The sequence below is a fragment of the Phalacrocorax carbo genome, chromosome 1 (genome assembly GCF_963921805.1).
Source record: "Phalacrocorax carbo chromosome 1, bPhaCar2.1, whole genome shotgun sequence".
Lineage (NCBI taxonomy): Eukaryota > Metazoa > Chordata > Aves > Suliformes > Phalacrocoracidae > Phalacrocorax > Phalacrocorax carbo.
Window position 1 is genome coordinate 170,352,973 of NC_087513.1, and position 20,223 is coordinate 170,373,195.

Consider the following 20,223-nt stretch of genomic DNA (forward strand, 5'->3'; position numbering starts at 1 on the left):
GGCCTGGCAACCTCTGCAGTCAAGTGTTGTTAGGTAGGTAAAGGCATGATTAACTGGAGCTAGTTCTGTCAGGGTTGTCCCTTCAGTTTTAACACCAACTTTGTTCTTCTGAACATAATGGCCAGACAGAAGGTGGTGTTGGCACTCATGGAAAACTAGAGAGGAGTTTGACTTTGCCGGCTGCAATAGAAAGAGCAGCTGCCTAGCTGCCGCCTCGAGTGAGCAGCTGTATGCCGAACCCCAGTGTCTCAAGGACGGGGAGGGGAGATACTCCAAGAAGCAGAGCAGACTCAAAGAGTGCAGCCCAGTGGGGTGCAGACACATCCTGCCCAGGTCCCATTCTTCCTGGGATGCTTTAGATGGTTGGCAGAGAGAGGAAACCCGTCCTGCCTGCTCAAGCCAGACCTGAGAAGCTAAAAAATAAACCCCAAACTGTTGTGTGAGCCTGCCTTGACCTTTTGTGGAAAGAAAAGGAAGAAAGGGAGGGAGAGAGTGAGGGAAGGGAGAAAGGAAGAAAGGCATGTTTTGGCATGTAAATGTTAGTGTTTAAAAACTAAATTTTTTTCTTCCATCTGGTGACACACAATATTTTACCACATCCAAGCGTTTAATAATGATCTGTCCAAGAACTTAAATTTCTCCCTGGTTGTTCCAAAAGCGCTTCAGCCACAGTTGAGCATGGACAGCCATAGCCCACTCCATGAGGCTCTGCCAATAAAACATTGCTCTTTCCTGTTGCACACAACAGCTGAATCCTGGAGAGCTTGTCTAGGCTGACACCACTAGTGAGCCTTGACCTTGGAGAGAGGAGTAAAAGCTTGTCTTAAAGAGCTAGACAGAGATACTGAGACCACCCCCTCAAACACAAGACACCCAGGCCGGGTTTCAGCTCCTCTGACTTCAGATAGCTCTATTGCAGATCTTTATATTAAAAAAAAATGCCAAGATCCCATTAGAGTTAGTGGAGTAAAAAGTTATTAATGCTTTCCTAAAGTAGACATCTTTAGGACACCTGTAGACTTAACTGACTGTATTGCCTAGGGCCTTATTGCGATTTACTACACACAGGCAACTTAATGCCATTTAAATGCCATCATGAAACTAGCACCTCAAGCCCAGCAGATATGATGCAGGACCTATGGACAGACTTGTCTTCCTGAGGGGACAGCTGGAGGCCAAAGGGCACACCTGGAGAATCTCAGATCCTACCCAAATGTTGCCCAGGGGTAGGCTACTGCATCAAGCCCTTGATATCCACCCACTCTCATGGCTCTGTGGACATCTAGTCCAAACATAGGCACAGACGTTAGAGTGAGCTGAATCCCACCCTAGTTTTAGTTCCCTCTTCTACCAAGGAGCTTTGCATCCTGTATCCCTGTAGCTGAGACCTGGTGGGAACATTCTGCATACAGTTTTTGTAGCTTGTGCAGTTAAGAACAAATACTGGGGCTAAGGTGATTTTTTTCCCCCCCATTTCTTGTTCTAACCATCTCCATTTCACAAGCTTCAAGAAACACAATGTAAATTATTTAATTAAACAACTTTTTGACAGTTTAAAAAAGGATGTGTGTCATATTTATTAACTGCTAATAAAGACTTCTTATTTAAGAAAATTTTTTGATATACAACATTTTTAAATCCAGCAAGACTATCTGCTCTGTGACCGGAAGCCATTTCCCTTTGTCACAATCAGTCTTTGTTGTCATCATCTACCTTGCTTTCCTATAAAGGGTGTCTTCTGATAGCTTTGTCTGCCCCTCCTTTTTCACTCATTTTGGCCCTTCACTCTCCCAATTACCTTTTGGATTGATAATCCACACTTCCTATGGCAAACACAGAAGCTAGAAAGGCAGTAGCTCACCCTGACACTGTCTCATTTTTCTGCCCTCTTCCTTAGGCCTTGACTAAAGAAAAGGTTAACATAAGCAGTTAAGAATAGTCTTAATTTAAGCATAAGTCCCACAGAAGTCAAATGCATGAGAGATTTAGCTCAGATCCCTGAACCTCACTAATCGGCCCTATGGCTGAAAACCCATTGTAAATCTTTGAAAGTTGCAGATTTGTATGTGAAAAAAATGCATTATGTCTCCACAAGTGTCCCTTGTTCGGTCATTTTGACAGTTACAGCATATATTATTCATTAGACTTCATATCGTGCTGGTGAATGTTCTGGAGAAATAATGAGTTGTGATCTCGTTTCACTGGAGTTCCTCTAGACCATCCATCTGAGTAAACAGGGTGACAAGATGAGGGTGTGGTAGTGTCCTGGTTTCAGCTGGGATAGAATTAATTTTCTTCATAGTACCTAGTATGGGGCTATGTTTTCACTTGACAAAATGTTTTTTTTCATCAGAAGAATTGTCTGATGAACCATAAGGGAATACAAGAATCAGGTCCAATAGGAGACATTTCCTCAGCAGTCTCTTCAACCTGCCTTGAGAAAGACAGGGGGGAAAAAAGGCAGGAATTAGGAACAAGGCTGAGAGGAGAACAAGCAATTTGTGCTTTGCTGTGAAACCCAATCCCCATTCATAGTACTCCTCTGCAGGATTCCTTATCACTGGGTAGAAGGGATTGATATTATCATACTCATCATTTAGATTGTGGAAGCCTGGGGAGGCTTCAGTGAACACAAGGGCTTTTGACTCCACTGCTGTATAAATCTGCGCTCAAATGGCCAGGCCTGAATACAGCTGCAATAAGAATGGGGGCTAAAACTGAGCTTGAGTAAAGCAAAGCGAAGAATAGCAATAGAAATCAACCAGTGTGTACAAATCACAGAAAGAATTCCTTACTGAAAATGGCGAAGTTTTAATAATATGCCAAAGATTTCCTTTATGTCAAGAGACATTCCAATAACGAAAGCTGACCACAAAACTGCTTCTGCATTCAAAATCCTTCTTTATACTTTGGTGGCAGCAGCAGAGAGGCAGAGAGAACACAAGAGCCCTCTAACATGGCTCAATGGTGAAGTTTGAACTCCCAAGGAATTCTGCCAAGCCAAAATCCACCGTCAGACCTTGCTCTCATTAAAACCAATGGTAGCTATGACAGAATGAGAACGAGGGCCCAGATAATCCTTCATCATTGTTTCCCATGTACGTATAGCTCCTTCCAGGTGATTCTAAGTGTGTTCAGGAATTCTCCATTGTAATTTTTCATATTATGCCTTCTGAAGTAGGCATAGTGAACAAAAATAATGCACTTGGCTGACATATAGTGGGGACCAAAATTCGCTGCAGTTCCTTTTGTTCCCCTGCCATCACCATTTCTCTGAATATTCTAGCAAATTTATTTCATAGCAGGAACATCCACTTGAATGGGACGTTTGGGTAATACAGCAGAGAAGGAAATTTCTGAATGTAGAAAAGGAACAAAGAACAGAAACACACAGCACTTGCAGTCAAAACTAAATGGCTGTTTCAAATACCTCAGCTCAGATTCCAAATATTGGCAGTGAACATCCCCCTCCCACCCCCAAGATTACTAGCCTAAGCATAAGTCACTAAACCATGCTATTAAAGGAATGCGGTGGATGAATGAGTATGAAGGCACTCGCTGCTGCTTCCAGAAGTCACAAACAGAAAAAGAGAATAAGGAATTGGCTATGGATGACAGCAATCTCTCTGGATTTTGGCACGTCTTGGACAGAGATCCAAGGTTGAACATTCAGGTTCCAGTATCCCTTGTTTGGGTTTTTTTTCTACATACAAAGTTTATTACATATAGTTGTGCTTACAAAAATGGTGGCAGTATGACATTTTTCCTCTAAAAGAAAGCTGTGTCGTGGTTCAGCCTCAGCTGGCAACTAAACACCACGCAGCCGCTCACTCGCTTCCCCCACCCCTGTGGGACGGGGGAGAGAACCAGAAGAGCAAAAGAACTTGTGGGTTGAGATAAGCACAGCTTAATAATTACAATTAAAAAAATGATTATTATGATAATGACAATAATGATAATATAATAAAATGGAAAAGGGAAAAAACAGAAACACAAGCGATACAACCGCTCACCACCCACCCACCGATGCTGCCCGTCCCCAAGCCGCAATTGCTGCCTGCCCCCCCCGGCCAGCCCCTCCCAGGTAACATACTGGGCATGACGTTACATGATACGGAATATCCCTTTGGCCAGTTTGAATCCGCTCTCTCAGCTGTGCCCCCTCCCCTCCCGGCTTCTTGTGCCCCCGGCAGAGCACGGGAAGCTGGAAAAGTCCTTGACTAGTACAACCGCTACCCAGCAACAGCCAAAACATCTGTGTGTTATCTCAACATTGTTTTCATACTAAGTCCGAAGCATAGCACTATGCCAGCTACAGTGAAGAAAATTAACTCTATCCCAGCTAAAACCATGACAAGCTGTAAGGAAATGATGAACTGATTCGTACCAGCAGGATTTTTCTGCAGGTCAGAGGACCAACTGGTCTATTTTTTTTTTCATTTAAGCTGTAGAATCTACCAATTCTTTCTTTGGAAGCGCAGGGTGAAAGAATTCAGTGCAGATGTATACCATGTGCACATGGGCAGACTCCACATACACAACAACATGATTTCCATTGCTTTATTTCATCCCTAACATCTTTAGCAGTGTCTCATCATCAGATTTGTCTTTCTCTGTTGTCCAATTCATTGGAAAAAGGGTATGGCTGGCACAAAAGGGTGTAGCTTTATCACAAAATTAAAGCCTCAAAAAGTCTCTCGCAGCAAAAATTTCATGCAAGAAAAGCAAGCGTATCCTGCTTATTGGGAAAAAATTCGGACTGGGAATGTGTTGGCTACAGGAGGTAAATGACAGCAATCCTCCCTATCAGCACACATAGTAGCGTCATAGGTTCTGCAACTCTATGCCAAAATTTGCACCGAAATGGTTTCAAAATACTGGGCAGCATGGGAATGATGTGAAAAAGAAAGGCAGGGCTAAGATAAACCTAGGCAGGTCAAGCTGGTTGGGAAGAGATGCATTTTCTCTTTCTGTTATGTTTCCTGTGTTCAAGTATTATTCACAAACCTTGAAAGTTAACAGTCTGTCATTATCAGAGACAGAACTCCAACAGGGAACCATGAGGAAAACAGGAAACCACACGTACATCTACAGGGTTTCTAATAGGGAGGGAGAAAGAGGAGCGGGAAGCCTGGGTCCAGTTCCACAGTTTCCCCTTACATTCTCTCGAACCTTGCACAAGTGGCTTGTCTTCTCCCTAGTCCATTTTCTTCTTGGCAAAATTATGTAAATGCTGGCTTGGAAACTATTTTTACTTACTTCTGAAGAAAAGAACTAAAACAAAACACACAGACTAGACGGTCTCAACTGATGTCAATCCAGAATGAAAATACAGAGCCATTCACACAAATGAAGGTGATAAAAAAGCATTCTTTATGCTCAAATCTCTGGATTGTAGACTCTCTAAAAAGAAGAGATTTTGGCATCTAGTGTGGACTTTTCCCAAAAGGGTGTGACAACAGCATCCTTCACTGAGGAATGTTTAATCTCAAGTGCTGCCTTTGAAACAAAATGAAATGAAATGTAATACATTCAGAGGATATCTAATGCATTTGTAGTGGCACTAGAAGTGGGAAAAAGAAGTCAGGAATTTTGCTTTGCTTTCTTCCCAGACCAGACTGACACGCTGCCCAACTCGTACCAGTAACCAATGGCACTGAAGATGTCTGCAGGATGGAAACAATTGGTATTTTTGTGACACCTTGTGGCAACTGGTATCATACTTCCTTTTTTCTTCCAATTACAAAAACTATGTTAACAAATATGGACAGTTTGTTCTTTCCATTGGAGAAGATTAAGAACTCTCTAGCCCTTCTCCTATGTAGTCAGCACGATCAGTTGCTCAGGCAATATGTCCAAAGTCTTAGGGGTACTTGTCTAATGAAGTGTCCTGTTTGGTTGATTCTAATTGGGCTAATTCTAATCTCTCCCTAACATAGCTGTATTATCTTCACAAGAAACTCCTTATTTAAACTGATATAAAGAAAATTTCCCTTCATCATTTTTCATGTTTACCTTTGCATAGGAATCATTCTGCACTAAATACTTCCTGTGAATAAGTTCACTCACCATAAATTCTGATAGAAGGGCAAAATGCATATGTATTTATTACAAATTGAAACAATGTTGGCAAGAACTCTGGCTCTATGGGCATGTGAAAAAACAGTATAAAAATATAGAAGGAGCTGTAGATGCTTTGGGCTAAGAAAAACTGAAAGAAAAATGACCTGAAATGTATCTTCTGGCTACCCTCACATTTTTTATTCACTTTTTGATTCACTGTTCTTATCTCAACCCACAAGTTTTCTCGCTTTTGCTCTTCCGATTCTCTCCCACATCCCACTGGGGTGGGAGTGAGTGAGCAGCTGCGTGGTGCTGAGTTGCTGACTGGGGCTAAACCACGACAAATTGCAGTATTTGTTTCCATCATTAGGATCTTTACTCCTCAAAGCAGTGAGATTTCTTCCCCATGATAAATAGTCACTGTTGCAGCAATTGCTACAAAGGATACTGTTCCCTCTATCTTTCCATGAAATGTTTGATTCAAAAGGCTGTTAAAGTCACTCTCAAACCTAACCGCATCTACTGTAATTGCTTTCATTGTGGCTTTCTCCAGTGTCCATCAAAATGTTAACATACATGTATCCTTGGAGATATTGCCTCACTGTGTTCTAGTGTGGCAGTGACAGCCTCTGTTCATAAATCCAGTGAGAAGGGGCAGAGAAAGAGCTGTGTGAGACCCAAGCTGCCTTTTCCTTCTCCTGCTCAGTTCCCACTCTTCCTGCGATGCTTAAGACAGTTGGCAGAGGGAAGAAAGTAGTCCTTCTGTCTACTTGAGCCAGCCTTGTTGTCTCTTTCTTTTGAAATGCGTCCAAGACAAGTGACTTTGGACTCTTGGAAGTTCTGCTGCTCTCTTGACACTGCAGACAAACTAAAGCACCTGCCAAAAAGCAGCCACAGGTATTTCTAGCTTCTCAGGAGACCTTCCGGCTAAGGTGGGAAGGGCTGTTCTTCGCCTGCTTAAGAGCTTCACAAGCCAAAACACATACTGACATTTGTCCTGCCTCCAGCTACAGTAGCAACCAATGTTTCCTGCAGCTTGAGGGGGTCCCCATGGCATTACTGGTTATGGTGGCCTGAGACAGAGAACTGTTATTTAAGAATAGTTAAAGCTACCTTGTAAAAATTGGTTTTTGTGCTGCCTGGCCATTTATTTTGAGGCGGATCCAAAGGACAGCTAGGATGGGCCATCACAAGTCACTGCTGTAGTAGAAGGGAACAGCTTTGGCTCCTGTTGCTGCTGTGCTTGCTGCTGCCACAAGTGCAGTGGCTGACCTGGCTGCATCCAGTGGGGTCGACTTGTCTTCAGCAGGAACAAACCACAAAACAGAAAACTGAAAAAACAAAGCTGAGCAATTTGTTGTACCAGAAGAACATGGAGCTGAGCTCCATCCCCACGAATGCCTTAGCTAAGCACCCTTGGAACCTCTAACTGAAAATGCATAAACATAGAAGTGGTGAAATCTGGCCTTTTTATGACTTGTCAGGAAGAGATGGTGTGGAAATTGTTAAGTAGAAATTAGTGCAGGAAGGATAATTCTGACTGTCACCTAAAAGCATAGCATTGGTTCTATATTACAAATATTTTATATAGTTCTCTGTGTTGAAAGACTAATTTCTGGGTCAGAGTAGAAGAGAAGAGACTATTTCAGTTGGAAGAAACCTACAACAATCACCTAGTCCAACTGCCTGAGCACTTCAGGGTTGACCAAAAGTTACAGCATGTTATTAAGGGCATTGTCCAAATACCCCTTAAACACTGATAGGCTTGGGGCATCAACCATCCCTCTATGAAGACTGTTCCAGTGTTCAGCTACCCTCTTGGCAGAGAAATGGTTCCTAATGTCTAGTCTGAACCTGACGCAGCTTTGAACCATTCCCACACGTGTCCTGGCACTGGGTACCAGGCAGCAGAGATCAGCACCTCCCTCTCCACTTCCCCTCCTCAGGAAGCTGCAGAGAGCAGTGAGGCCACCCCTCAGCCTCCTTTTCTCCAAGCTAGACAAGCCCAAAGTCTTTAGCCGTGCCTCATAAGACATGTCTTCCAGCCTTTCACCAGCTTTATTTCCCTCCTCCAGACACATTCAAGCTCCTCAACATCCTTTTTAAATTGTGGGGTCTAGAACAGCACACTGTACTCAAGTTGAGGCCTCACCAAAGCTGAAAACAGTGGGATAATTGCCTCTTTTGACTGGCTGGTTGTGCTGTGTTTGATGCATCCCATGATGCAGTTTGTCCTCTTGACTGCCAGGGCACACTGATGACTCATATTGAGCCTGCTGTCGACCAGCACCCCCAGATCCCTTTCTGCCGGGCTGCTCTCCAACCACACCTCTCTCCCAATTTATACTTGTGTTCGGCGTTACTCTGTCCCAGGTGAAGAATCCGGCATTTGTTCTTGTGAATTTTCATGCCACTGGTGATTGCCCAATGCTCCAGTCTACCCAATCCCTCTGCAAGACCTCTTGTTCCTTGAGAGTGTCAACATCACCTCCCAGTTTAGAATCATCAGCAAACTTCCTGGGGGTGCATTCAACTCCTGCATCCAGACTACTGATAAAAATATTGAACGGAACTGGCCCTAGAACTGGCTGCCAAACAGATGTAGCCCCATTCACTACAACCCTTTGTATGTAAGAAGCTGAATTGTTAGTCATGGACATCACTGTGAGACCTCATGCTGCCTGGATTTGGGCTGCTGATAATCTGTAGAGAAAAATGACCTCTGGAATAGGTCCTGTTAGTCTACAGATAACCACAGACTGCTGGAGTTGGTGTCCTTAGTCTATGACATTGGCTGATGCTGTGCAAGGAGGGAAGGACTGGGTCTTGGTCTGTTGCAACCCAATGTACTTCTGGGACGTTGTGCCTCCATTGAGTCTTTGATGACAATGACTTATGTGCCAGCTGCCAGAATATGCACTGCCATGTTCTGTTATGTTTTGAATTTTATAAGGTTTGTGGCTTTCTCTCTGGTCTGTTTTCTCTCCAATGGCAAAATACAGAATTACTGCCTGGGAGCTCAGCAGAGTATCCGGCACTTCACAAACAGGGGCCGCTACTGGTGGGGACCTTCTACCAAAGGACTGTATTGTGAGCACAGGAGTCTCAAAATGCTCACTTCTGCCTACCTGAAACCCCTCCATCTCACTGAGATTTAACAAGTTATTCTCCATCTACATAATGCCTAACACAAACGTTCTTTGGCTACAGGGCATACCTTCACCCTTGCAATTAGTAACAGGCATTTAAATATCCTTTCCCCTACTGTACCGTTCTATATGCTTTGTTTCTGTTTGGTTTTCTTTCTTTTTTGTTTTCTGTTTCTTCTTTTTTGGTAATTGTTTAATTGTAAAATTTGGGAATTTTCAACCAAATTCAATCACTATTGCAGTAGGGCTATCCCGGGGATGAATATGCCAAATGAAGAAACTCCTGTAGGCTGCAGTTCTGTTGGCTTCAACAGAACTATGCTAAAGTATAAACTTTTGGATTTGTGAACATGACCATCCTGCAGCATCAGCACAGGAATATGTGTTGAAAGTATACATATAAGTAATATTCTCCCTATCTTTTTTTGATGCCAACCAAAATAATTCTGTCTGTGAAGTTTTCCTGAGTTAATGCCTTTGGGACCTGCAGTTCAAACCTAGTCCATAGGGTCTATAAGATTGATTTCAAATACAAATAAACACCACTAATAATCCGACCTCCCACAGACAGTTCTGCAAAGAGCACTGAGTTTAGGAACAGATTTGAAGGAACGCACATGGTACTATTCAAAAGACAGATGTTTGCATGAAAGAAAAGAAAAAAGCTAGTTTCATTAAAATCTCTCGCAAAATCTACTTACACTTTTGTGAGGCCAAAACTCCCTGGTTAAGCTTCCGTTCATTTACTGGGGCTGTAATTTATCTCACAGGGAGTAGCAAAAGGGCCAAAGTTTGAAGACTAAGTGCAGTATTTAACAGTGCTTATCCAGGAGGACAAGGCCAAGATCATAATGCCACACATCCCTTGCAAACGTCCACTTTTGGAAAGAGTAATCCATGGATGATCTTGGGTCCTGCTTTCATAAATCCCACACAGAAGCGAGTTTAGGCAAAACCAAAGGCATAAGAGTGAATCTTTTTTCAGTACCACAAAGATGTCACACAGATTATACACTTTAATTTTATTCAGGGAATTCTTAAAAATGCTTCATACAGGTCCCGCTACAGGAAAGCAGTGCTACTCTCCTATATCAACAGATTAAGTCATAGAAATTATTATCAGGGTGCAACAAGGCTCTTTCTGATGACTTTCTCTGCAAAGTCAGGAACATCTAGGTGGAATAAGAAATCTTAACAACTGAGAATCATAAGAAATTATGACAGTGGTGAGATATGAGAAGTTCTAACAATTACTATTAAAAAGTTGGAGAGAAATTATATATCCTCTGTATCTTTAAAATACTGCTTTTAATACAAATATATCTGAAAATTACTGAGTAAATATATGCTCTGAAGTAGAATACAAATATAACAACATGCTTAGAGACACTTTCTAATATTAGACTGAAGTGAATCAAGCTTTTCTACTATACTTGGATTCTGATAAACTTCACCCTCCTCAGTAGCTGCAGAAGAAAGTGTAAAAATGCTCTGTAAAAGGTGATAAAAATGTTAAAATACTGTACCAGCCATTCATAAAATTACAGATTGTTTTGCTTGAGAAAAGTTGATGAAAACATCCAGTTCTTAATTTTCCCTTAATTAAATCTTATTAAAAAGATATTTTTTAAAAAAAAAAAGATAAAAAGTATTCTACAATACCTCCTCTAAAATTAGACTTAGTGATATTCCTCTGCAAAGTAATCCAGGTTACTTCTACAGCATGACCAAGAAGAAACAATCTCTGTGCTCCCTCTTCTGGCTCTGCAGCAGCATTGACCTAAGCAAATCCTAGTCATGCTGATATCGGGCTGAGGCCTGTGCACAACAGAGAGAACAAATCCATAAAGCACCTTACTGTTTCAGCTTCCTTAAAGAGAAAAATTAAAAGCTGCTTCAAATAGAATCTGAACTGGTTTAAAAAAATTATTTCCATATTTCATGAAAGTTTTTTCCAATATCTAACAGTTGAAAAATTCAAAAAAGCCTTGCACAATGGACAAGAGCACTTTTTCAATATTTGTAATACTGCAGTGATTTTAAATAATCCAGTCAGTACGTTTTCCACTTGTGATTATTCTTTTCATTTACTGTAAGTTTGATTATGATCTTAAACAGCTGAGCCATCTCAGAGGCAGAGGATGTTCATACCGTGGCTCAGGAATGCCTTACCTCCAGCACGGGGTATCAGACACAAACGCCGGCTCGGAAAAATAATTTTTCTTTACACTTGTTGAATTTAATGGGAAGGTGGGCTGGGCATAAGGGGTTGCAGGAAGGACAAAATCAAGATCCTGCTTTCTTCCGTCTATGGTTTCTGTATGACTAACATCTGAAATGGAAAGGATACAGCATCTTCTATTTCTGCATGGGATTTGCATAGCAACATACGCTAGACAGCACCAACTCAAACTCTGCCACTCCAGGAGTCAACAGTCCACGTGCTGTGCAATGTCACCCAAAATTGTAGGCATAGCACCAAAAATGGGGCAGAGCATTAGCTGGTGTGTAAGGCTCACGGTAGACAGGAGTTTGGAAATAACAGTTCGGATGGGCCTACTTAAGTACTTGGAAGACAGGCTGTCTTCCCCGGCAGTATATCCCACCCACACAGCATGTGCTTCATGACATGAAGGCTGAGACCACAGCACCGTCATCAGTGTCACAGCTGCCTCGGGCCTTGGCCAGGCTCATGAAGCCACCGTGTGCCTGCAAGGCAAGGGGGCCTCGCGGCCACTTCCATCACAGTGGTTTGCCTGAGGGAATTGGGGAACATGGGCTACTTACCCTCATGTGCAGGCACAAATGCAGGTGTGGTGTGGCTCTGCCCCGTAATCGTTTGCTTGCGCAGACCAGAATGACACAGTTGGTACTTGCTGACTGCACTGCAAAGATTTCTGGAAGATGAAGCTCTGCTGGTTGGTGTCATAGGGGCAGAGTTATGAGCTATGTCTTTCCTGCTCCACTGCATTTTGGGAAGAAGATGAGGTATTAATTACACCCTTTCCCAGTCATCCTTCCCATCGGTGCAAGCAGGGGCTAAGCTTAATTTTGCTGCCATCGGCAAAGTGGAGCAATCCTGTCCCTGCATTAGTACAAGCTAATGAGTACACAACAAGCTGTCCCTGCATTAGTAGAAGCTAATGAGGTTCCACAACATGAGCATCTTGTATTACAAAACCAACCCATTTTATTTTTTAAAACACAAGGTCATTTAGAGGTATACAATGTAGACTTAGCATAGTGTGACTTCAGAAGTGCGATGTATGTTGTTAAATATCCACTACTGGTAATGTCTCTATATTTAAACAAAAATAAAACCCACTGAGTTTGTAGATTTGACTTTTGACTGTAACAACTTGTTCTGACCTTGGCTTTCAAGCAAACTTGTTCAACAGCTGTTGATGTCAGTTCGAAAAAAGCAATGCTCAATTCTGTGACTTGCAATCTCAGGCTAAATGCTACACGCACCAGCTACAGACCCCTCTGTCTTTGGGAGACTCTGCCAAAAGCCTTTCACAGAACCACAGGATGGTTGAGGTTGGAAGTGACCTCAGAGGCCATCCGTTCCGACACCCCTGCTCAACCAGGGCCACATAGACCCCTCTTCTCCAGCTATATCACCCATCTTCTCCTACAGCAACAGAAGCAGGAGAGACACACAGTCCCACCATGGCTTAGGTCTGTTGTATAGAAAGACCATGGTCACGGAAGGTTGTCTAATATCCACAGAACTTTTCTTGATTAAACTTTTTTTGGTTTCAACATTAAAGGAAGACATTCAGGTCTTAAAGACCATCTGCTCTGAGAGGTTTTACAGGCCCCACTTTTTAAGTGGCAATGGCTTAGTTTGATTCAATTCACTATTCAGGAGCCAACAGTAAAAAAAAAGCAAAGGACTAAACATTCATATAAATGTTGATCTTTCTGAGGCAGTGAAGTGAGAGTACTACGAAGCTGACCTGCTGCTCTGTTGAAGCACTAGTAGGTGTGTTTATGGGAGCAGGCAGAGGTGCCTCAGCTTTCAGATGCTCAGCAATTGACTGACATTTGCTATTTGTGAAGGACGGAAGGGGAGTATTCAGGTCTGGATCCATTCCATGACATTATCCTTAAAGCTCATATTGCAGCCTCCTGAGATAAGACTCACTATAGGGTAGGCGAGAAGTATCATGAAGAATATAATTTGACCACTTCTACACAGTACATCTGCAGATGTACAAATGTACATCTATCCATATCTGAATAGCAACTAACAGCAAAACTCAGTGAAAGTATGTGAAGGACTGAAAGAGTTAATGTCTCAAACACTGTTGTAAAGTGAACTGCAGGTGGGAAATTGATGAACACAGGCCATGGGGGGTGCGTTGGAGGATATGCAGTCCCAGGTTCTCCTGTGCCTCACAGCTACTTGCAGAGGTCATACAAAATTTATTTGAGGAAGGGGCTTTTGACTGCCCAACAGACCCCTCGTGACCACCCCTCACAATGGCTCCTGCGCTGAAGATCATGAAACTTCTGGGACAAGAACCATGCCAGCTCACAGGAGGCATAACTGGAGGCAGGGTTTAGACTATAAAAGACACTACAACAGAGAGAGTGGTGCACACCCACCACTGGAGGATTGTCACGTCTGTCGTCATTAGTGCTGGATCCAAGGGTGGTGATATCTCCCTATCTTCCCCCCCTTCTCTCTCTCTCTCCCCCTCCCTTTTTCTTTTCCTCTTCTTCTTTTAAAAATATTCTTAATAAGGACCCCCACCATCAATGCTTTTCCATGTTTTCAAGTTCGAGTTGCCTTTTCAAGTTCAAGTTACTTCTGTGTTGAAACAAAAATAACTGATCATTTGGTGTCATTTCACCTTAATTTAGTCTGAAGGGATCATTAGAACTTTGGTCGCTCTCCCTCCTCCTCTCGGGTTGGGACACGACAAAGTACAAACTAAAAATCCAAACATACAAAAATATTTTTGTTCCATCAAGCCATCCTGATGCCTTTCAGTTCCATCAGCACTGCTGTTTTAGGCTGTGCTCTGATGCTAAGGGCCATGGTACCCCTGCAAGGACACAGAACACTTAATCTCTAGATCATCCATTCCGATACATCTGAGGCCTGTAATGCTTAAATGTTTTTTCTGGGAGACACTAGGGGCCCCAAGTCTGGAACTGGTGGATTACATCCGCTATGCAAAACCAGAATCACGTTTAACACTAGTAGAAAACCTACAATCAGAGATGAATATTTAAATCCAATTGCAAATGCAATCACATTTTCCTAAATAAAAAGATGAAGCGTTAGAAGGATAGATTGAAGAATTTCATAATGCCATAGACCAGTCTGGCAGCTTCAAAAAAATTAAACTCACTTAAAACAAAAAATAAAAAATAAACACACAAACAAATAAAAAAGAATAATAATTAAGCTTTTTTTTCTGTATGACATATACACTGAGTGATGAAGGTAATATAGGTTCGGCAAAAAGATGGATGTGGCCAAAAGTTATTGTCTTCTACAACTACTTTTTTTTAATTAAAAAATTAAAGGGAAAAATCTGAGTTGAAAAGAGATCTATGGACATTTAAGAAAATGTCAACTTTTGAAGAAAAATCTTTTAACACTTAAAAAGTGCAGCTTTACACATTGACGAAGATTGTTTATGAGCACTAGTCCAATGGCTGTGGAGAGGCATCAGCGGAAATAAAATCTCAGAAATCTCAAGAAGGATTGATATCTCTGTCTTGGCTGGCAACATTCAGCTCTCACTTGACTAGGTGAAACAATAAAAATGTGAATAAATACAAACGTTATTTTTCAATGTCAAAGGTCACTCAGTTGAGTTAGATAAGACTATTGCAAACTAAGGCACACCAAACCTATGAACCTTGGGAGTTATTATATATGAAAACATCTATACTACTTTGAAGAATTCAACAAAATTTTTATAAGCCAAAAGGGCTGTTAGGAATCTGTAATACTGATGCATGAATAAATAAAGGGACTAGATTTGTATTACTTTATTAACATAAAATTTATTTATATTTTGAGATTATTGATGTTAAAATGTACTTTTTATATTAATCCACAGAATATATATGTCCATGTTCGTATTTTTGAGATTTCTATTATTTAGTTCCTATTAAATGTTTGGTATCCATAGATCATATACATGACACAGAATATGACTACCATTTAGCAACAGGAACTGATTTGTTAAATGAAAGTGCTGAATTGTTGAAACCTAAGAGAGGAAACCTAAGGAGAGTTCTACTTTTGCTGCTTTCCAATCTTTTCAAAGATTCATTTTTTTCCTTGTTATCCTCTTCAAGGCTTTAATTGCACAGGTAGGGATGAAATTCAGGGTATGCTTTATTTTCCCTTGGACAGTACATGAATTTTACATTGAAAAACTATACGAGAAATAGAAACTTATTTCTTTCACGGAAATATGACATTGTAGAAGTTAATAATTACTTTGACCCTTTGCACAGATTCTCTATTATGTTGCATTAAATGAAACATAATCTTCAGGAATTTTTTCAGCTAAAGTACTGATTTCACGTGTGACTGAAGTTTGATTTAAGTAAAGACTATTCCTTGTTTTGTGTTTTTATTTGTTACTAAGAACCTAAAGATGTTGTGTCTTCAATAGAAACCACTTTATGTATAGAAGCCACTTTATATTGCAGAGGAAATTGTTTCCTCAGATCTAATAAACAGTTTTACTTTGTATTCCTCTAATTCCTGCTGTGAAATGAAATTAAAATTGCCTGCAAGATTGCATTACAGTCACTTCTGAAGACATGGGGCCTTAATCTTCATAAGGCCTTAAGATTTCAAGACTGCAAACTCTAGAACTGGAAATGTCAGCAGCTTTTATTATTTATTTATTATAGTTGCTCTAGAGGAATATCCCCACAGAAGTGTGATAACAGTGTACTTCTCTCAAGAGAGTAATGTTCAAAAATTTCCACATGCAGACAAGTCTTATCCAGTGCATAAAATGTATTTGTGAAATCCTTTTGCTGATCACAAATTTAATTTACTTACAGCACTGTGCCTCTGAATGGCTGGAAAGCAGTTTAGAAAATGCAATGTCAAACAGAGAAGTTGCTACCTTGGTTATATCCATATATTTTGTGTGGGGAAGCCTTAGAGCCTGTGTTTTCTCGCTGGCCATTGTATATTCAAGGATCAAAGGTAGTTACCAAGATGACAGTGAAGTGGACTGACACAATGCTTGCCTGAATTATTTCCACTAGACACTGGCTTTTGCAAAGGATTAAGGGCCAGATCCAAAACCAAATTTAGATTCTTATCACAATGCCTAATTTCTATGTGTCTGTCCCTTCAAAGACCCATCAGATTCCCAAGCCTCGTTACCCTTTTTACATGTTCAGGGGGAGTTAACTTCCAAGTTGGTGACTATGAGCCAAGGACTTTTTAGATGTCTACAACACTCTCCAGAGAATTTCAGGCTCTGGTAATTTTCTGTCTACTGACCGGATGTGCTGTTCACTCTCCAGTATGCAAGGAAACTAAGGTATATATTGTAATTGGGAAGTTGTCATTGAAGCACCTACCAAGCTGGCAGTTTATTTGGTTGGCTTGCTACATTGCCCAGTTTTCAACAAACTTTCAAGGATGATAATCAAGCCACAAATAATCACATACAGGCAGCCTTAGCATCTTCCAGATTTTATTTAGCTGTCTCAGATACTGGATTTCTTGGCAGTCTCTCTGCTGAGGTCAAGTGCTTCTCGGAGCCATGGAAAATTGTAAATAAGGGTCATAACTGTCAATGACCCTTGCGCCGTTACAGATGCAGCAAAGTAAAGTTGAGCCTTTTCAAACAGAAGTAAGTACTAGTGGTCCATGGTGGGTTCCTGTGGGCAAGATGAAGCTGGGGATGTATCTTGAAGAAGTTCCCATGCTGGGACAACAGGCAGGCATCCCCTTTATATCCAAACACGTCTTCTAACCTTCACCACTGACCTCTAGGGCTCCCTCTGCTGTTGTCCCAACTCCCAGTGACAAAGGTAGGACTTCAGGATGCTCATAAATTGACAGGTCAGCCAAGACCATGGCTGCCACCTGATTGAACCTGATTATCTGAAGTTGCTCTCTATCTGAGAAAATCAGGCAGGCAGCTCGAGAGTTATTTACTCTGCCCAAGAAAGGCACAGCGAACAATTTCTTTGAAATACTTGCCTTTGTTCGGTGACTGTGCAAGATGCCTCACTCGGGGGCTCAGGTGAGACACCCGTCTTTTGCAAGCCCATCAAACTGCCTGAGGTAAATTCACCACAGACATTTGCTTTCAGCACTCGGTTAATCCAGGGTACTGGCAAAAGCAGCGGTGTACGTTAACTTTTCATGGGAAGGCCCCACCCCGGTGGGCACTGGTTTTCAGGGGGCCAGGCTGTGCCCCGCCACTGCCTTTGCCTCTGGGGGTGACTGAGCAGCTGTCTGAGCTCAGCACCTCTGTCTGGGCTCAGCACCTCCATCAGGTCCACCTTGTAGGGCCTGAACCGGCTGGGGAACCACCACGTGCATGTCAGTGTCGGCAGCCCCTGGTCCACAGCAGCGCCCCATCCCACCCCACACAGGGACAATGTCAGGAAGGCTCGTGACTTTGCTGCCAACTCCTGTGTTTTCAGATAAATTTTTTTTCTCTAAGATTTTTTATAAAGAAAAAAACTATTTTTATTTTTTCTGTCAGTTGCAAGCACTTATGGAAGTTTGCATCACGGTGGAAGGAGGCCTTGCTGTGCCTCCCTTCCCACTTCTCCAGGGTGGGTTTCCTTATTATAGGACTCTCTCAACTACCCAGGAGGCTGGGGGTCTGCTCTCCCCTCTATGGGGCAGCGGCGACAGACCACTCCTGGCTGCCTCCACCAGGGACATGCCAATGGTGACCACAGCCTGCACCCCAGCACTGCTCCCCTCCCCTCCCCTTCCCTTCCCCTCCCTTTCCCTTCCTTTCTCTTTCCCTTCCCCTTCCCCTCTCCTCCTTTCCCTTTTCCCTTTCCCTTCCCCTTCTTTCCCTTCCCTCCCTTTCCCCTTCCCTTCCCCTCCCTTTTCCCTTCCCCTCCCTTTCCCTTCCTTTTCCCTTCCCCTCCCTTCTCCCTTCCCCTCCCTTTCCCTTCCCTTCCCTCCCCCTCCCCCCCTTCCCTTCCCCCCTTCCCCCCCCTTCCCTTCCCCCCTTCCCTTCCCCCCCTTCCCTTCCCCCCCTTCCCTTCCCCCCCCTTCCCTTCCCTTCCCTTCCCTTCCCTTCCCTTCCCTTCCCTTCCCTTCCCTTCCCTTCCCTTCCCTTCCCTTCCCTTCCCTTCCCTTCCTCTTCCCTTCCTCTTCCCCCTTCCCCTCCCCCTCCTCCTCCCCGCCCGGCCCCGCCTCCCGGCAGCCCCCGCGCACCGCCCACTCCTCGCGAGACTCCTTACTCTCGCGGCAGCGGGGCGCCGCCATCTTACCTGCTCGCTGGCTGGCTCCGTCTGGCTCTGCGGCTGAGGGGCGAGGGGTTGGGGGGGCTGGCGGCGCATTTCGGGGCCGCGCTCGGGGCCCGCCGCTCGTCGGGCCCGTCACCGGCCGCGCTGCTTCGCGCCCGCCGCTGAGGCGGGGGGAACCCGCGGAGCGGCCGGACCGCGCTCCCCGGCCAAGGAGCGGCGAGAGCGGGGCCCGCAGGGAGCAGCCGCCGCTCGGCTGGTTCCGCCCCCTTCGCGGCGCTGGGCCTCTGGCCCCGGCCAGGCGGTCTCTACCGAACCGGGAGGCGGCCGCGGCCTCGGCGGGTGAGGGGAGGCGCGGCGGGAGCCGAGGTCCCGGCCGGCGGGGCGGCGCCGACCCCGCCGCCGTTGCTGCTGGTGCTGCCGGGGAGGCGGGGGGCCCGGGCCGCTCTGGATGGTGGTTAAAATGATCATAGAAAACTTCGAGGCGCTGAAATCCTGGCTCAGCAAAACCTTGGAGCCCATGTGAGTAGTCGCGACCCTTCCTCTCTCACCCGTTCCCTCCAAAATAAAGCTTCCCTTGGAAAAGACGGGGATCCCCAGGGGAGGGAAGCGCTGCGCCGGAGAGGCCCCGGTGAGGGCATCCCGAGGGGCACCCGCCCTTCGGCCCGGCCCTCCTCTTTGGGGGGCCCTGAGGGTGGGGGCGCGTCGTCTCCTCGCTCTCCCGACCCCGTCCTCGGCCGGGAGGTAGGACCGTCTCCCTGCGGAGGCCGCAGCTCCCCCCCCCCTAGCGACCGCACTCGTCTTTCCCTTTGTAGCCCAGGGTAAGCGGGAGATAATGTGCCTGCCTGTGCACTGTGCAGCCCGGTGCTCCGGGCGCCCGGCCCGCCGTGGGGGCCAGGTTAGTCACCAGGGCCTGCCGCCTGGCCAGTGACCTTCTCCCGGAGAGATCAGGTGCCGTTGGGACTCTTTCTAGGATCCTGGTATTTTTCCCAATAGCAGCTTCCACGGACTCCACGCACGTCGTTCCCAGTCGTTTTGAACATTTGACGCTCGCTTGTTTCCCTCCTCACGAATAAAAATTGCATCAGTAGAACGCTTGGGAGTAGGAGCCCCAGAGAGTAATTTGCCTATTTGTGAATACCTGCTTGGCCTCTGAGCATAACATTCATGTGAGTAATTGGGGCTCCTCTGCAAATAGTCCACGTCTTCCTCCTCTGAATGATATTTTAGAAGAACTGAGATGTAAACTTGGTTTTGAAGGTTTCATCTTCTGGAAGTGTGGTGCCTATAGACATTTTAGATCAAGGCATGCACTTGACTTGTCATATTGAAACACCATTTTAACATGTTTGAATTAAATTGCTGGGGCTTGATCTGAGTCAATGGAACTAGAACCTAAAAATTAATTCTGCTATTAACTTTTCTTCTGAGATGTTTGGCCACTGTCAGTTTTACTCTGATACTATCAAATAGGAAAAAAACCCTCTGCTTTATGGCTTCCGTAGCTATTAGTTAAGTATATGTATCTACACATATAGTTTGTATGGCTTATGCTGAAATAACTTGAATA

The 20,223-nt window shown here is 44.0% G+C and overlaps 2 protein-coding genes across 6 annotated transcripts in view; one reads left to right on the forward strand and one right to left on the reverse strand.

Moving 5' to 3' along the window:
- Window positions 1-8,468: 8,468 nt before the first annotated feature.
- On the reverse strand, window positions 8,469-18,755 carry LOC135312575 (uncharacterized). The gene is made up of 4 exons (XM_064447114.1): window positions 18,681-18,755; window positions 12,000-12,177; window positions 11,385-11,544; window positions 8,469-8,685 (listed from the first exon to the last, which is right to left on the reverse strand). The coding sequence occupies exons 1-4, from the start codon at window positions 18,747-18,749 to the stop codon at window positions 8,469-8,471; spliced, it is 624 nt and encodes a 207-aa protein (XP_064303184.1). The 5' UTR covers window positions 18,750-18,755.
- RBM26 (RNA binding motif protein 26) overlaps window positions 18,754-20,223 on the forward strand; it is a 59,491-nt gene continuing 58,021 nt past the window's right edge. For all 5 annotated transcript variants that reach the window (XM_064440700.1, XM_064440704.1, XM_064440702.1 and 2 more), the window contains exon 1: window positions 18,754-19,175. In XM_064440700.1, the coding sequence (XP_064296770.1) occupies window positions 19,105-19,175 (71 nt within the window). In that variant the 5' untranslated portion in view covers window positions 18,754-19,104. The remainder of the gene's footprint in view (window positions 19,176-20,223) is intronic.

What these genes read in the sequence shown, in the direction of transcription:
- LOC135312575 (XM_064447114.1), bottom strand. Translation starts at nt 18,749, where the DNA reads ATGCGCCGCCAGCCCCCCCAACCCCTCGCCCCTCAGCCGCAGAGCCAG. An exon ending in ATTTGTGCCTGCACATGAGG is followed by an intron (nt 11,545 to 11,999) that starts GTAAGTAGCCCA and finishes TTTCCATTTCAG; the next exon opens with ATGTTAGTCATACAGAAACC. An exon ending in TCTGATACCCCGTGCTGGAG is followed by an intron (nt 8,686 to 11,384) that starts GTAAGGCATTCC and finishes TTACATACAAAG; the next exon opens with GGTTGTAGTGAATGGGGCTA.